At 37.2% G+C, this 17,036-nt stretch overlaps 1 protein-coding gene across 1 annotated transcript in view; it reads right to left on the bottom strand.

Moving 5' to 3' along the window:
* Positions 1 to 943: 943 nt before the first annotated feature.
* Fam186a (family with sequence similarity 186 member A) overlaps positions 944 to 17,036 on the bottom strand; it is a 60,035-nt gene continuing 43,942 nt past the window's right edge. Inside the window, exons 5-7 of the mRNA XM_078015848.1 lie at positions 5,025 to 5,217; positions 2,039 to 2,190; positions 944 to 1,130 (exon numbers count right to left, since the gene is read on the bottom strand). Of these exons, the coding sequence (XP_077871974.1) occupies positions 944 to 1,130; positions 2,039 to 2,190; positions 5,025 to 5,217 (532 nt within the window). The remainder of the gene's footprint in view (positions 1,131 to 2,038; positions 2,191 to 5,024; positions 5,218 to 17,036) is intronic.

The following is a 17,036-nucleotide window of genomic DNA, read 5'->3' as shown; positions in this document are numbered from 1 at the left end:
CTAAAACTCCTTGCTTCCACTGGAATGATTTCCAGTGGTTTATGAAAAACTGATTAAACAGAATTTGGAAATGTAGAACCACATGATCACCTTACACATACTCTTTATAACTCTTTAATGTATTCTGGGATATAAGCACCTAATTTACCTCAAATTATTTTTGTATTTGTTTTGAGACATGGTTTCACTGTTGCCGAGCTGGTCCCAAACTCTTTAGGCTAAACTGATCTACATCAGCTTTCTGAGCTGCTAGGACTGTAGGTGTGCACCACCAACTCTACTAATTTACCTCAAATTGGATCTAGGTATGATAACTGCATTTAAAATCTTCTCATTGAATCATAATGTGTATAAAAGTATTCTACAGTGGTCTTTCTGGTACTTCCATTAACAAATCCCTAAGGGTAGAATTCAAAGTGGACCTATCTAGTATTAGATTAGGCTTATGTTATTATAACTAATGGTTTGTTTATTTGTTTGATATTATTGGTGACATCTCCAGGCCTATTAACAGAAACACTAGCTAATGCTGAGTTTACCTGTAAATGTACATTTAACTGATGTGAGTCTAAACTCACACCAAGAACTTAACTTTTGGTACTACAGGAGAAAGTCAAATTAAGGAAACAAAAGATATATAACCAGCTGGGTATGGTGTCGCATGCCTGTGATCCCAGCAATTTGGGAGGCTGAGACAGGAAGATTAAGACAGGGGGATTGCTAAGGCCAACCCCAGCAGTTTAGTGAGGCCATAAGCAACTTTGTGAGACCTTGTTTCAAAATAAAAATAAAAAGAGCTGAGGATGTAGCTCTGTGGTAAGATGCCCTGGGTTCAATCCCTTGTATAAAACAAACAAATACACAAATACACACACACACACAAAAAAAAAAAAAAAAAAAGTCCAATTTCCAGAGTATTCCCAGTCCTATATTTACTCTTTACTTACTGTGATTGAATGGATGCGAGAGATTTTCTGAAGGTAGACTGAATATCTAACTGTAGCAATCTAGGAATATCTGGGTACCCACCCAGTTGGGCCCACAGTGAATGTATTGACATCTTTTCTGTTATTGGGTAGCTTGATGTAGACAGATCAGCATGCCACATGGCTTTCATCCAATCTTCTTGTCTGCAAAATCAAAGATCCTTAAGTGAAAGAGTCAAATGCTTTGAGTTCCATAGTAATCAAAATGAGCTTACTCTCCCCTCTTCTCTTCACCACTACCTTGTTCAGTTATGCCCTCCCCTTACACTGAAGACCATTAGTTATGCCCACTATGACAGATAAATGGATAGAAAAACAGAATATGCTGATGTAGTTAACAAAGCTGCATTTCCATGACTGTACCTACCAATCCATTTTTAAGCTACCTTCTTAGTGTCATGAAGTATGGAGGCCATATATCGTTTCCTTTTTCCAAAGCTCCTGCCTGGCACGGCACAGCCATGTGATCCTAGCTACTTGGGAGGCTGAGGCAGGAAAAATTTGAGGTAAACCTCAGCAACCTAGCAAAGCCTTGTCTCAAAAAAAATAAGAAGGGCTGGGGATGTAGCTTAGTGTCCAGTGTTCAATTTTCACTATTTTTTTTAAAATATTTTTTTAGTTGGACACAATACCTTTCTTTTATTTATTTATTTATTTTTATGTGGTGCTGAGGATCGAACCCAGGCCTCACATATGCTAGGCGAGCGCTCTACTGCTGAGCCACAACCCCAGCCCTCAATTTCTACTATTGCAAAGGACAAAAAAAAAAAAACAAAAAAACAAGAGTTAAGGCTTCTAAGTTTCCTTATTAGATATGGTTAAAATAATCAGTTTCTTAGCTATTTTATAAGGTACTCAAAATTAGGTGTTAAATATTTTTTAAGTAAAAATAGACATAAATAAATCTCTTGTTAAATTAGCTAAGGAAATTAATACTCCTGTTCCATATCATAATTATAGTGAAACAGAAGCTGTTGGGCATAACTTTAAAAAAGCATTTTGTTTCACAGAGCAATCAAACAAAATTTAACATCAGTCTTTCTACCACATACCTAAATTTCTTGAAAGCGTCAGACTTTTTTTCCTCTTCAAATAGTAACTCTAGGAATGGCTGTTGGCTAAATTCAGTAGATGTAGGTATTTGATTTTTGTCAATGATCAAGTGGATAGGGAGACTAAGATTCAATTTATACTTCTCTTGGAGCTGAAAATGAATACATAAGAAAAAAGGAATCAACTTATCACTTCTAAGCCTTTTGGCTTAGATCCAGTGTTTAAAAAAAAAAAAAGGAATCATGGGATGAAAAGGCCAGAATTTTAAGAAGTTCTTCTAAACTTACCTTAGACTAAACTATGAGTACTTCTTTCCTTTGGATTTGCAAAGCCTCTTCCTCCTCCACCCTATCTTCAACATACACAATTTCAGAGACAGGAGCTATGTTATATAAAAACCTTGATGCTACTTAAGTGCTAATCCTAGTCCTCTCATTTCCAGGCTGTGAGACTTTGGATTACTTTCTTAATTTATCTGTACCTCTTTTTCTTATTTCTTTTTTTTAATATTTATTTTTAGTTATAGGTGGACACAATATCTTTATTTTATATTTATGTGGTGCTGAGGATTGAAACCAGTGCCTTACACATGCTAGGTGAGCACTCTATCTCTGAGCCATAACCCCAGCCCCTCTTTTTCTAAAACAGGGGTGATAACACAGGATTGCTATGAGAATTGTATAACATACATGGAAGCACTTTATAAATTGTGATGCATATGCAAATGTAATGATAGCTAACTAACATTTAGTGAATACTTACTGAATGCCAGACACTGAGATAAGTACATTCCATATATCAGCTCATTTGGTATTTATAAAAAATTTATGAGGTAAGTACTATCATTATCCAAGTCTTATATAGGGAGAATCTGAGGCTTAGAAAACTCAAGTTGTCCAAAGTCACTTAGGTAGTAGTAGCAAAACTGAGTTGAACCCAGTCTAATAGCAGAGTTAAACCTCTTTTTGGGGGGAGGGGTTGTACCAGGGATTGAACTCAGGGGCACTCGATCACTGAGCCACATCCCCAATTCTATTTTGCATTTTATTCAGAGACAGGGTCTCACTGAGTTGCTTAGCACCTCGCTTTTGCTGAGGCTGGCTTTGAACTTGGCAATTCTCCTGTCTTAGCCTCCTGAGCCTATGGGATTACAGGCTGGACCACTGTACCTGACTAGAGCTAACCCTCTTAATCACCACCCTGATTCAGTCAAGGTATTTATTTATAATCTACCCTCTTAACACTTTTGCTTTAGTTCCTGTCTCTTCTTTATGCCTTGATACTCATACCTCATCATGTGGATTCTGATGTTAATTACCCCAGATCCTTATTTATCCTCTGAAATGCCTTAGACATTGTGATTCTTGTTAGAAAATTCATGTTACTGCCAACCTATCTTGCTTTACTCCATGTAGGCTAACCATATTTGCCAAATCAAAACTTGGGCTATATTCATTTTTTAAACAAAGAACTATAATATTTAAAATTAGTTCTTCTGGAAAATTTAGAATATTTGATTTGGATCAGCTATGATGGGAAGTCTCACTTTACCTTCCATTTTCCAAATAATTTACATTTTGTAAAGCAATTTTTTTTTTTTAATCCTGAGCCACTGGGGATTGTAAGCCTGCAGCACCATGCCCAGGGTCAATGTTTTGTTTTTGTTTTAATTTTGGTATTTGGGATTGAACCCAGGGGCGCTTAACCATTGAACTATATCCCCAGCTCTTTTTACTTTTTGAGAGACTGTCTTACTAAGGCTGGCTTTGAATGTTGCCATCCTCCTGCCTCAGACCCCTGAGTCACTGGGATTACAGGTGTGTGCCACCATGCCTGGCTAAAGTAATCACCCCGCTAAAGTTAATGAAAGAAAAGGATATATACATATAAAAATATTCCTAGAACTCCAGGAACATTGTGCTAAGAACTTCCAAGCACATAATCTCAGGACAAAGAACCTTTTGGAAGGTCATAATCATGCCCCAAAGCATACTGATTGTTATCAAAAGGGTTTTTGGCACATAATGAGTAAGATGCAAGAGTATAGAATCTTCTGCACCTGGTGCTATGTAAGTAAGTTAAACCTTTATCTTCTTTGTAAATTCATTAAAATTGGTTTCCTGATAGTTTTGAGTAGAAAAGTAACCACTCGGAATCATATAGAAAGCAATGACTTCAAGAGGCAATCTATAGGCTGGTGGATGTGTATTGACTAGGAAACAATTGAGCATTTCAAGAAATCTCTCCTATTCTCATATTTTTATCATCTAGAGATCCAGCAAGTATTCCTATTGTCAAGTATTCACTGAACTTCTAAATTGGGATAGTGGGTTAGATGGTCTCAAGATATATGTCCTCCCAGAATCTACAAATGTGTCTTTATTTGGAATAAGTGTCTTTTGCAGATGTAATTAAGAATCTCAAAATTAGATCATCCTGGATTAATTGGGTGTGTCCTAAATCTAATGATTTGTGTGTGTGTGTGTGTAGTGCTGGGGATTGAACCCAGGGCCTTATGCATATGAGGCAAGCACTCTACCAACTGAGCTATATCTCCAGCCCTGACATGATTTTATAAGAGTCAGAAGACACACTGGGAAGAAGGCCATCTGAAGGCAGAGATTGGAATTATGTGTCTATAAGATAAGGAATGCCAATGATTGCTGACAGCCACCACAATCTAGGGGAGAGACATGGAGCAGGTTTCTCCCTCAGAGCCTGCAGAAAGAACCAACCATATGACACTTTGACCCCAAGAATTTCTAGCCTCATTCCTGTTTTAAATTATCAAGTTTGAAGTAATTTGTTACAGCAGCCCAAGGAAACTGATATACATGGTGCTTTCAGGTAAATGTTGTTTTCAAAGATTACCAGTTTTATTCTTGTTTACAACACACTGGAGAGAGAGAGAGAGAGAGAGAGAGAGAGAGAGAGAGAGAGAGAGAGAGAGAGAGAGAGAGAGAGAAAGAATGGAAAACAGGTTACCTGGCTAAATAAGGACATCATGTTCTTTAGGCACCGACTTCGTTTCTGCTCTAGAGACTTCTGCTTTTCAGTCCAGACCTGCATCACCTTTTTCTGGTAGTCATCAATTCTGCTCAGCATGATGTAGAGGTTTTGCATCTCATAATCTTTCCCAGTGTTTTGGATAGTTTTTAATTGCTTAATTATGTTGTATCTTGAAAAAATTGACAAGAATTAGATTAATATAGTTACTGAGCCTAATTCAGCAAACCTGTGCTCAGTTTCCTTGAACTCTCATCACGTCTAGTAAGTAGAGAGGTACAGAATGAGATGGGGGGCTTATTTAATAAGACCTTAATCTAGTTCCCTATATGAATAAACTTTCAGAAATCCATATGGCTATAAAATTTGCATGAACACATCACTGAGTTTTCAAGTTTTTTTTTTTTTTAAAGAGAGAGTGAGAGAGGAGAGAGAGAGAGAATTTTTAATATTTATTTTTTAGTTCTCGGCGGACACAACATCTTTGTTGGTATGTGGTGCTGAGGATCAAACCTGGGCCGCACGCATGCCAGGCGAGCGCGCTACCGCTTGAGCCACATCTCCAGCCCGAGTTTTCTAGTGTTATAATAGTGTTGCTTAATATTATTTCAATATGTAAAAATTTTAATATGCCTATTTGTAATAAAAATTACCCTAGGAAACAAAATACTTTTTTTAGTGTTCATATGTATCTTACACATAGGAGGTATGTATAACACAATTATGAAAAAGGCAATGTCCATGCCTTCAAAGCATTTACAACCCAGAATAGGAGAATATAAATTAACTGAGAAATAAAAGCAAAAAGTAAACAATTTTGACAAGAGAAATAAAGAAGGCTTTATTGGAAGGTGTCAAAAGGGATCTTCTTCTTTTTTTTTTTTTTTTTTGGTGATGCTGGGGATGAACCCAGAGGTGTTCTACTATTGAGCTACATCCCCCAGCCTTTTTATTTTTATTTTGAGACAGGGTCTCGATACATTGCCTCAATGATCCTCCTGCCTCAACTTTTAGTAACAGGATTACAGGCATGTTGCCACCTCACCCAGCTTAAACAGGGTCTTGAAGAATAGTCATAAAAAATATTCTTCCTTCTGTCTCTGTCTTTCCCCCTCTCTCTATAATGTACACCACCACATTTGGTTTCCTAAGCAGATGAGTCTTGCCATTCCCATTCTACAGGAGAGAAAAAGAATCTCTTTAAAGTTAAGCAATTTTTCTAAAGTTGAAAAATTAATAAATAGCAGATTTGGGAAGCAAACCCAGATCTTCTCTTTCTACAATAACGTGTGTGTGTGTGTTGTATGTGTTTGTGTGTGTGTGTTGTGTTACTGGGGACTGAATTCAGGAGCCCTCTACCACTGGGCTAATTCCCCAGCCCTTTTTATTTTAAAAATTTTTGAGAAAGGGTTTTGCTAAGATGCTGAGGGTTTTACTAAATTGCTGAAGTTGGCCTTGAACTTGCTATCCTCCTTCCTTAACCTCCCGAATTACTAGGATTATAGGCCATCACACCTGACTGCAAAAATAATATTTCTTGAAGTATGGATTCTGACACCTGGACTAAATTATTTGAGGGACTACCCCAAACCTTTTGAATAAAAAATTTGTTAGTATGTTTTAGGAATCTATATTTAAACAGAATCTGAGGGATATCTTGGAAGTTTGGAAAACAGTGAAGAACGGAATAAGGGGAATCCAGGTTGAAGGAATGTTATAAAGGCTCAAAAATGAAAGCTACATTTTTTCAGTGGTAAATATTCTGAGATTTTTTAGACCATAGATATGTTATGAAAGGATTATAACAAAAAATGAGACTAGAATGGTTGGATTATTAAAGATCTTCAAAGGTATATGAAGGAGTTGTTATTTTTTTGATAAGTGATATAGACCTATCAAAGATTTTTCTGAATATATATATATTTTTTTTTTTTTTCACTCAGGTGAATCAGTAAGATTTATCTGAGGTTTTTTTTTTTAATCTCTATAAAGTAACTTTTAGCTCTTAGGTCTCTTTGTGGGTTAATACTTTGGAACCTACTATATATGGATCATTTAATAATTAATTATATTTTAATTTTCTAATAAGCCTCTTTTTCACATCAGAGTCTTTTTTTTTACAATACCTTTATTTTATTTACTTATTTTTATGTGGTGCTGAGGATCAAACCCAGGGCCTCCCATGTGCTAGGCAAGTGCTCTACCGCTGATCCACAATCCCAGCCCCTTTTTCTTTGTCTTTTGAGATTATGCAGTCCTTTGAGGTTTTCCTCCGTGATTTTTCCTTTTTGAAACCATATCACATTACTTGGAAAAGTTTAGTTTTTTCTAAACTTAGGAATTTTATTGTTCATGCATTTTTAGAGAAAATTAATTTTAATAATCTGAATGTTTAGTTCAGTAGTAACTGATTAAAGTCTGCCATTTTCCCTCTCTATCATTGTTTTCACTTATATTTATAAAACATTATTCCCATCCTAAGGAATATTTTTTATGGAATATATTTTATATTTTCTGAATATCTAGTATGGATCAATTATTATGTTAGAAACTTTAAAATTTTTATTTAATCCTATCAACTATTCTTTGAAGTAAATATTATTACATCCATTTACAAACAACATATTTGATTCTCAAAGAGGTTCATAGCTGAAAATTTTCATAGCCAAAATCTCTTTCTGAAGTCTACATTTAAAAGAAAGTATGATTCAGATTTGAGTATAAAACTATTACAGTTTCCTACTTCAAGGAAACACAATATAATATTTAGTATAGTATAAACATTGGAAAAGGGTTTTTTTATAATGTTTTAGTTATATATGGAAACAATATCTTTATTTTGTTTATTTTTATATGGTGCTAAGGAACAAACCCAGTGCCTCACATGTACAAGGCAAGCGCTCTGCTACTGAGCCACAACCCCAGCCCAGAAAAGGGATTTTTAAAATCCAGTTCTGCCACTTACTAGTTGTGTAACTTGGGCAAATAGGATGAACCCAATTCCCCATCTGCACCTTAAATGAATAATATAAAGTTTCTATTTATTGTAGATGCTTTATAACCCCTGTAGGTACATAACAAGTCTAAATTATTTATCAAAAATTTCTCCTCAACTATGAAATATTTCTCTTTTTTTTTTTTTGAAGAGAGAGAGAGAGAGAGAGAGAGAGAGAGAGAGAGAGGGAGGGAGGGAGGGAGGGAGGGAGGGAGGGAGAATTTTAATATTTATTTATTTATTTTTTAGTTTTCAGCGGACACAACATCTTTGTTTGTATGTGGTGCTGAGGATCGAACCCAGGCCGCATGCATGCCAGGCGAGTGCGCCACAGCTTGAGCCACATCCCCAGCCCTGAAATATTTCCTTAAACAATCCTAGATTAGACAAAAATTGTTTCCTTTAGTCTGTCAGTTTTTACTATTTCAAGAGTGCAGTTTTTCTTTACTAATTCTACTAACTGGTCTGACATGGATGGCATGGAATTATGCTGTTGAAATATTTCCCTAAATAGAAATTCTGTAAGTCAGTAGGAAATATTTGACTTGTAATTCCACTGTCATCTTTATATTCCTTCAAAACTTTTAGGTGGATGCCATCTGGTCCTGCTTATACTTCTGAGTAAAGCTTTATTCTCCTTAAATCCAACTTCCATATTATTGGCATTTTAATTCCCTTGTTAAGAATTATTTGGTTTATCCTCTACAATGTACAGCATGAAATACATGCCATTTAGGATTCTCTTTTATCTGGCTTATCTTTCAGTCTCCCCCACCCCTCTTTTTTTTTTTTTTTTGGTACCAGGGATTGACCTCAGGGACACTAAACCATTGAGCCACCTTCCCAGCCCTATTTTGTATTTTATTTAGAGACAGGGTCTCACTGAATTGCTTAGTGCCTTGCTTTTGCTGAGGCTGGCTTTGAAATTGCGGTCTCCCTGCTTTCTCCTTTATTTTATTTATTTATTTTTATGTGTGTTGAGGATCAAATCCAGGGCCTCACACCTGGTAGGCAAATACTCTACCACAGAGCTACAGCCCCAGACCCTCCAGTCTCATCTTAAGCAACATCTCCTTTATTCTGTGTTCAACTGCCTTTCTTTGTTCTGCTATACTCTCTGACTTCCCTGTCTTACTAGTTCTTTGAGAGACAATTCAAGGGTCCAGATTCTCAGAATCTGTACCTAACTATACCCTATCCTGACTCCTCTTCTGTACACTTTGTACAAATGCCATAATTGTTATTTCTACATCATACTACATAATCATCTTTTCGTGTGGTGTGACTATCTCTGAATAGACTTCGAGATAGGAATTACGGCTTCTCCATCTTTGTAGCCTTCCATCTCCCACGCCTTGGGCCTAACAATAAATAGCTAATATTAATTCAAAAAATGTAGATGAGGGTGGGGCTGGGGCTATAGCTCAGTGGCAGAACACTTGCTTAGCATGTGTGAGGCACTGGGTTTGATCCTTAGCACCACGTAAAAATAAAGAAATAAAATAAAGGCATTGTATTAGTCTACAACTACAATTTTTTTTTTAATGTAGATGAAGAAGAGACAGGAAAAGGGTTCAGGAATGGTGGGATGAAATTGACCAAATTATGCTATGTGCATATATGAATAGACCACAGTAAACTTCACTTTTAGGTATATCTTTGAAGTGCTAATTTTAAAGAACTGTAAGTAAATAGAAGGAAAATGACTAGAGGAATGAGATTGGGAGAAGGAGGAGCAGAAGGAAATGGGGACTAAAGTGGAGCAAATTTTATTCCATACATATATAATTATGTCAAGGGCTGGGGTTGTGGCTCAGTGGTAGAGCGCTTGCCTAGGATGCGCAGCCCTGGGTTCGATCCTCAGCACCACATAAAAATAAATTTTAAAAAAAGTATAAAAAAAGAGGCATATATAATTATGTCAAAATGAGATTCATTTTAGTCGTTATAGTACTGTAGGATATACTAGGTATACATTATAGTATATAATGCTAAGATATAGTATAACATTATATATATCTACACTGCACTAAACATTTAAATGTTGATGAATCAAATGAGCCTATCTAGTAATCAATCACATTTAGTATCTTTGAGGATTTTCCTCAATATCTAAAGGAATGAGATGTCTCAGTATCATCTGGGCTAGTTTTACATCCTCACCATCATCCCTTCTTTTGTTTATTTCACTGATCATATGGTAACACAATCCTAGAACTATATTTTATGCCGCAGTCCGGCTTTTAGCATTTAAATACAAAAATCTTCCTTCACAAAGGATTCTACAAAACTTGTTTTATAAAAAAATAGCTTATATTACTATAATACTTCTCTTACACATAGTATTAGAATTATCTTCACCCAGCCATCCTTGTTAGAGAACTGATAATCAGTCAATATTTTATTCCTTTTACATCTATTGGTGACTTTTGTTGCCATTTGTTTGTCATTTGTTTGTTTATGAGACAGAGTCTAAGTTGTCCAAACTGGAGTTGAACTTACACTCCCTTCTACCTCAGCCTGCCAAGTAGCTGGGAGTATAGGCAGACACCACCATGCCTGGCCTTCTATTGATGATTTTATTATGGTAGCATTAAATATTTTTTTAATATTTATTTTTTAGAAGTAGCTGGACACAATACCTTTATTTTGTTTATTTATTTATTATTTATTTTTATGTGAAGCTGAGAATTGAACCCAGGGCCTTGCACATACTAGACGAGAACTCTACCACTGAGCCACAATCCCAGCCCCGGTAGCATTAAATGTTAAAGAAGAGTTTTCTGGAAAAAAAAAATGACCCTGAATGGGATTAACATTATAATTCTATAAAACTAAATATTATTATGAAATATTGATCTGCCACCTCCAACCAGTGCGGGCAACTCAGCAAAAGAGCTGAATTAAGATCGCTCATGTGAATTTGCAGAGACACAAAACAAAACATAGACACAATTTACCTTTATATAAGCTTCAGGGCAGCTTCCCTGGCTCTTAGCCTCAGACTCCCCAAAAGGGAAAGAAAGAGAAAATCACAAGAGGCTGATGAGAAAGAGGGAACACGTTCAGAAATGGGTTTTTATTGGGGGGACTCTTGTTCTTAGAAAGTTCTATCCAAAAAAACGGCAGAATGGGCAGGCGTACCAGGGAACCGGTGAGGTAACTCAACCCTAAGGGCACACCCCACTAAGAAGACCTCCTTGCTATTCCAGCAGGCCTCAGACAAGGCCACAAAAAAAGCAGTGGTTGGCCAGGGCCTGAGGCATCAGGACTGGAAGACGTGGTCATTCAATGTGGCTCCCTACATTGATGCATATATTTCAGTTTTTTGTGATTTTACTCAGATAAGTTCATGTCATTTAGTTCTTCAAAATCTTCAGTAAATGTTGAACAAACCAGTTGTCATATAGTGTCAAAGAATTCTCCCAAAACATTACCAAGCCTATATAATATTAAAAGTGAAATCTGCAAACCTCAAAAGAACAGCTAAATTTACCATTACTTAAACTGTTCCAGAGCACAAAAGATAATCTTTCACATTTTTAATGATGCAAACCTAAAAATCAAGCCAAAACACAACAAAGATATGACCAGACCATAAGAAGTAAGCTACCTGCCAAACATACTCCTAGTATCAATGGAAAAAATCCTTAATAAAATATTTTAGAGTCTACGGCACTTTTAAAGAATGATACACCAGGAACAAATAGATTTATGCTAAGAATGTAATGATGGCTTAATGTAATTGAGTATGTTAATAGATCTAAGAAATAGATCCTGTGAAAATGAAGTATTAAAATCACACTTCATGCTGAGCATGGTGGCACACAACTGTAATCCCAGAGGCTTGAGAGGCTGAGGCAGGAGAATCATAAGTTCAAAGCCAACAGAAGCAAAAGTGAGGCACTAAGCAACTCAGTGGGACCCTGTCTCTAAATAAAATACAAAAAAGTGTTGGGAAGTAACTCTGTGGCCAAGTGCCCCTGAGTTCAATGCCTGGTACCCCCAAAATAAAAATAATAAAAAAATCACACTTCACAAAAAGTTATTTGACAGATTTGACAAAACTCAACATCTGTCATCATCATCATCATCATCATCATTATTTTTGGCAATACTAGCGATTAAACCCAGGGGTGCTCTACCACTGAGTCACATCCCCAATCCTTTTTTATATTTTATTTAGAGACATGGTCTCACTAAGTTGCTCAAACTGGCTTTGAACTTGCTATCCTCCTGCCCTAGCCTCATGAGCTGCTGGGATTACAGGCATGCACTTTTAAATACTCTTTAAGATAAAATTTTCCTGGAAAACAAAACAACATAAGGCCATGGAAATATACTCTTAGTTGTTACTCAGGGCAAGTGAAATAAAAAAAGATGGCCTTGTAGCTGTATCACCAATATAAATTTATTTTTATGGTTTATTATGTTGTTGTTTTCATGGTGCTAGGGGTGAAATCCAGTGACTCACAAATGCTGTACAAGTGTCCTACGACTGAGCTATACCTCCAGTTGATGTCACCACTATTTTAAAGTACTAACCAATAAGGTACTAACCAATCCATAGGCAAGAGATTTAGATGTTTAAAATTATTATTTGCAAATGAAATTGAGATAGGGATTTAGGATAAAGAGAGAGAAATATTGAATCTTAAAGGAAACACCCACAAGACATTGAGATGTTAGAAAACATAGTTATAAATCTTGAGCAACATCCCCTTGTAAAATGAGGAAAATTTGCAAGTGCAGAGAAAACTGGCATGAAATTGTGCAGTTCCACTCTGGATCCCCCTTCAGTCTGGCCCCTGATATATCCCTTCCATAAATATTAAACCTTCAGCCCACATCAGAGCTGCTTCTCAGTTATTTTTCTAATATTTAAAAAAAAATATGAGCTGGGTCTGGGACTCAGCAGTAGCGCACTTGCCTGCCATGTATGAGGCACTGGGTTTGACTCTCAGCACCACATATAAATAAATAAAAGTCTATCAACAGCTAAAAAATTGAAACAAAAATTTTTAGTAGTTAATGGACCTTTATTTTTAAAATTTGTTTATTTATATGCAGTGCTAAGAATCAAACCCAGTGCCTCACACATGCTAGGCAAGTGCTCTACCACTGAGCTACAACCCCAGCTCATGCTTTCTCTTGAGATAGCCCACATTCACCCTTGAATAAATAAACCTCTCTCTATGCCTTTGTCTGACTCATGATGAAATTTTTTTCTGTCACATATGCCAAGACACCCTCTGGTCCTGAGTCGTCCCCCTCTCTTCTGGGAACTCCTTGGACACTTCTCCAAAGACATCTCTTCTCCTGTAACATCTCTTGGCACTCAATGTGAGGCACTGATTTTGTATTAACAAATATTTTCTGTCTTGACTATGACTTATTCTGTTAGTTACTGTAGCTATAACACCCTCCCCTCCACTTTCAAAGATCAAAGAACATTATCTCCATCTACCTCATTTGCCATCCCCTTTCTTGGGTGACTGGAAAAAAAGGCCATGTAAATTCAGGTGGCACTAAGATGACGGCTGAGGCCATCCTAGGGATCTGGTGAGAGTCCGAACTCTAAAACTGTGAAGGAGATCAGTGGTCATTTTTAAAGCCCTTTCTCTCCCTCATGCTGCATAGTGGGAATCTCATAGGTTTCTCAGCCTCTGTGGGACTTAAACAAGTATGTTCTTACTTTTTTCTTTTCTTTTCTTTTTTTTTAATATTTATTTTTTTTAGTTCTCGGTGGACACAACATCTTTGTTGGTATGTGGTGCTGAGGATCGAACCCGGGCCGCACACATGCCAGGTGAGCGCGCTACCGCTTGAGCCACATCCCCAGCCCTGTTCTTACTTTTTTTCTTCCTCCTTTCCTTGGACTAAAGCCCTTTTCTCCCTTAAGAAGATGAATGCTTATTTATAAAAGCACCTAAGAAATTCAATAGAATGAATTGGACGTAACTTTCCTATGTTCATATATGAATACATGACCAAGAATGGGAAGTTATACTCCATGTATGTATGATATGTCAAAATATACTCTACTATCATGTGTATCTAAAAAGAACAACAAGGGCTGGGGATGTGGCTCGAGTGGTAGCGTGCTCGCCTGGCATGTGTGCGGCCCGGGTTTGATCCTCAGCACCACATACAAACAAAGATGTTGTGTCCACCGAAAACTAAAAAATAAATATTAAAATTCTCTCTCAAAAAAAAAGTTAAAAAAAATAAAAAGAACAACAAAAAAAGCATCTAAGATAGGAGAGTCCCTGAGGCCAACATACCTTGTTCCTGGTGGGTCAGAGGGAACATAAATTGCCTATCTGGAAAATGCATAAGAGGGATTGGTCTCCCAGTGTCTTGAGTACCCCTTCATTTTGATTCACCTGAGACACATTGTTGGAAGGACTTAAACTTGATGTGAAAAAGAAGCTACCTCCTCCATTAATCACCACAGTCAGACCCAATACACTTAGTGGCCAATCTGACTCTAAGATTCTGCTATAAATCTCTCAGTCTTAAGTTTCAGCTAAAACTCAAATTCTGAGGGAGACCTCTTGACCTCACTCCCTTTTTTAAAATATCTTTGTACAGGTCTCACTTACATGCACCAGCTAAATTATTCTATCTAGGGGCTGTAATTCTATCAGGTAAACAAGGGACTTGTAAAGAGGTGATGCAAAGTCTGTGCCTGTCAGGAGTCATGATTTACCTGTAGCCTTGAGAGATAACAGTTTCTTAGGCCTGCAGGCACCAGCTCTAAAGTCTAAATTCCTTCATTCTTACCATGGTCAGATAACTCAGTTGGGGGAGGGAAATAGTTAATCTCACTTCCCCCTTAATTAGGGAGGAAGAAAAAATAAAAATGTCAGTTTTAAAATGAGCTGCAATTTTCAGAACAGTGAGGGTTATGTTCCAAACATAAAGCAGGCCCCTGTTACATGAACAAATTTTTAATTAAAACTTACCTGACTTTGTCTTATCTCAAAGTGCCTCTAAGCTCTCTACAAGGTTTTCGTGTCCTTGCTATTTAAATAATAAAATATTCTAAATTCTTAAGTGCACCTAGATTATTTGAGATTTTAGGGATGTTCTTCTTTGGATGTTTTTCTTTTTTTTCTTGAGGTGTAGGTAGGGGTTATAAAGTACCCTGAAAACTGCATAACAGGAACAAGGACATTCATACTGCTGAAAATTTGCAGACAATTTGGGACAGACTTGAAGGTCTGGTCCTGAGAGACACAAAGTATACCCCAAAGATAAACTATGGGACAGACTTTTTAAAAAGTTTGATCCTGGTTGGGAACTCAAAGACTACCTCAAGTCCTGTTTTCTTTCCAGAAAACTACATTGGAGGTTATGGGTAATTTAGGGTATATCCCTGAGAACTCACCCCTTGGGTGCATATTAAGCAATTGAAATTAGTTTAAGACAGAGGACTTAAATCAATTTTTTTTTCCCATAACGACTTGGTCCCAATATAAATTAGAGAATGGAGGTTTGTTCTGTAAATGGGAAAAATAGATAGAGATCTGACTATCTGGGTTTCCTCCTTCCCTCAAACTGTCTGTAAAAAAAGGTGGGGATAATTAAGCCACAGGAGGTAGCACACGCCTGTAATCCTGTCACCTGGGGAGGCTGAGCCAGGAGGATCGGGAGTTCAAAGCCAGCCCTAGAAATAGGAGGTGCTAAGCAACTCAATGAAACCCTGTCTCTAAACAAAATACAAAAAAGGGGGCGGGGGTGCTGGGGATATGGCTCAGTAGTTGAGTGCCCATGAGTTTAATCCCTGGTACCCAAAAAAAGGCTAATTATTCAAAGATGTTGTCTTAAGCAGCTTTTCAATAGCTAACTCTCAAACTCTCTTGGGACTAAAGGAAAAAGCAAGAGATCTTTTCCTTTAAAAGATTCTTTTAAAAGTAAAATAAACAGTAATGATAGCTGACATGGATCTATCTCATGGATGGACAAGTAGCCACCTGAACCATTGATTCAGTGTCCGGACATGATTGATAGATCTTGCCCCAGCTATTGCCAACTGTACAGATCTCCCCCTTCACCCAATTGGGAATGTCAGTCCTGACTTGCTTCAGTTTCCTCTCTGGGTGAAAGTTGGTGTGTGGGACTGAGGAAGGCTTGAGACAATTAAAGGCAACTGACCAGGGCCACTCCCCAGTGCTGCATGAAGATCTCAGGTCCAGAATCTGACCCCAACAGCCCTAAAGGGTACCAAATATCAACCACCGTCTGTTCTTTCTGTTACTGATTGACTTGGCCCCATGGTGGAGGGCACCCTCGTTTGATGAATCTTGGATCTGAGATTAAGTCTTAGTCTGATCTGAGGTCTTTGGGAAAGAGATGACCCATTCATTAATCCCCAGAGCATGAGCTAAGCAGTCTCTCCCTCTTCAAAAATACTTCTACCTGGTGTCTGCCTATTAAACAGGGATCCATTAGGCAAGATTACTGTAATATAACTTCATAATTAGTCTGCCTTCCCTAGACCCTCACGAGATTATTTTTTCTTCTGTATTCCCTTTTTCTGGTAGGAAAAAGAACAGAAGTTCTGTTTCATTTTATTAGGGTAAACTATCCTTTATCTCTCCTAGTTCACAGAGCCAAATTATTTACTTTCTCTATTGGGGATATCACCCAGAACACTAATGGGCTTTCTTCCCACTTTAATTGAGGAGGATAATATGAAATCATGTTTCTATGAGTATGGGGACCCAAAAGGACAAAGGGAACATGTAAGAAAGTTTTTAAAGGCACAGCTCGATGGCAAATATCCTCCCTTAAACTAAATAGTTATCAAGAAGTTAGTATCCTTCATTCTGAGTGAGGCCCAATTGCCCCCTCCAGTACCCCACCAAAATTTATTAACTAACGATAGGCTCAGCATAGACAGACTAGGATTCATTATAAGAAAGGCATCTAAGAATTTCATGGGCTTCCAGGTTAACAAGTCACACAGAAAGGGTAGTTAGTCTAAAAGC

Source organism: Ictidomys tridecemlineatus, chromosome 6 (assembly GCF_052094955.1).
Source record: "Ictidomys tridecemlineatus isolate mIctTri1 chromosome 6, mIctTri1.hap1, whole genome shotgun sequence".
NCBI lineage: Eukaryota > Metazoa > Chordata > Mammalia > Rodentia > Sciuridae > Ictidomys > Ictidomys tridecemlineatus.
This window is presented reverse-complemented; position numbering and strand designations above follow the sequence as displayed.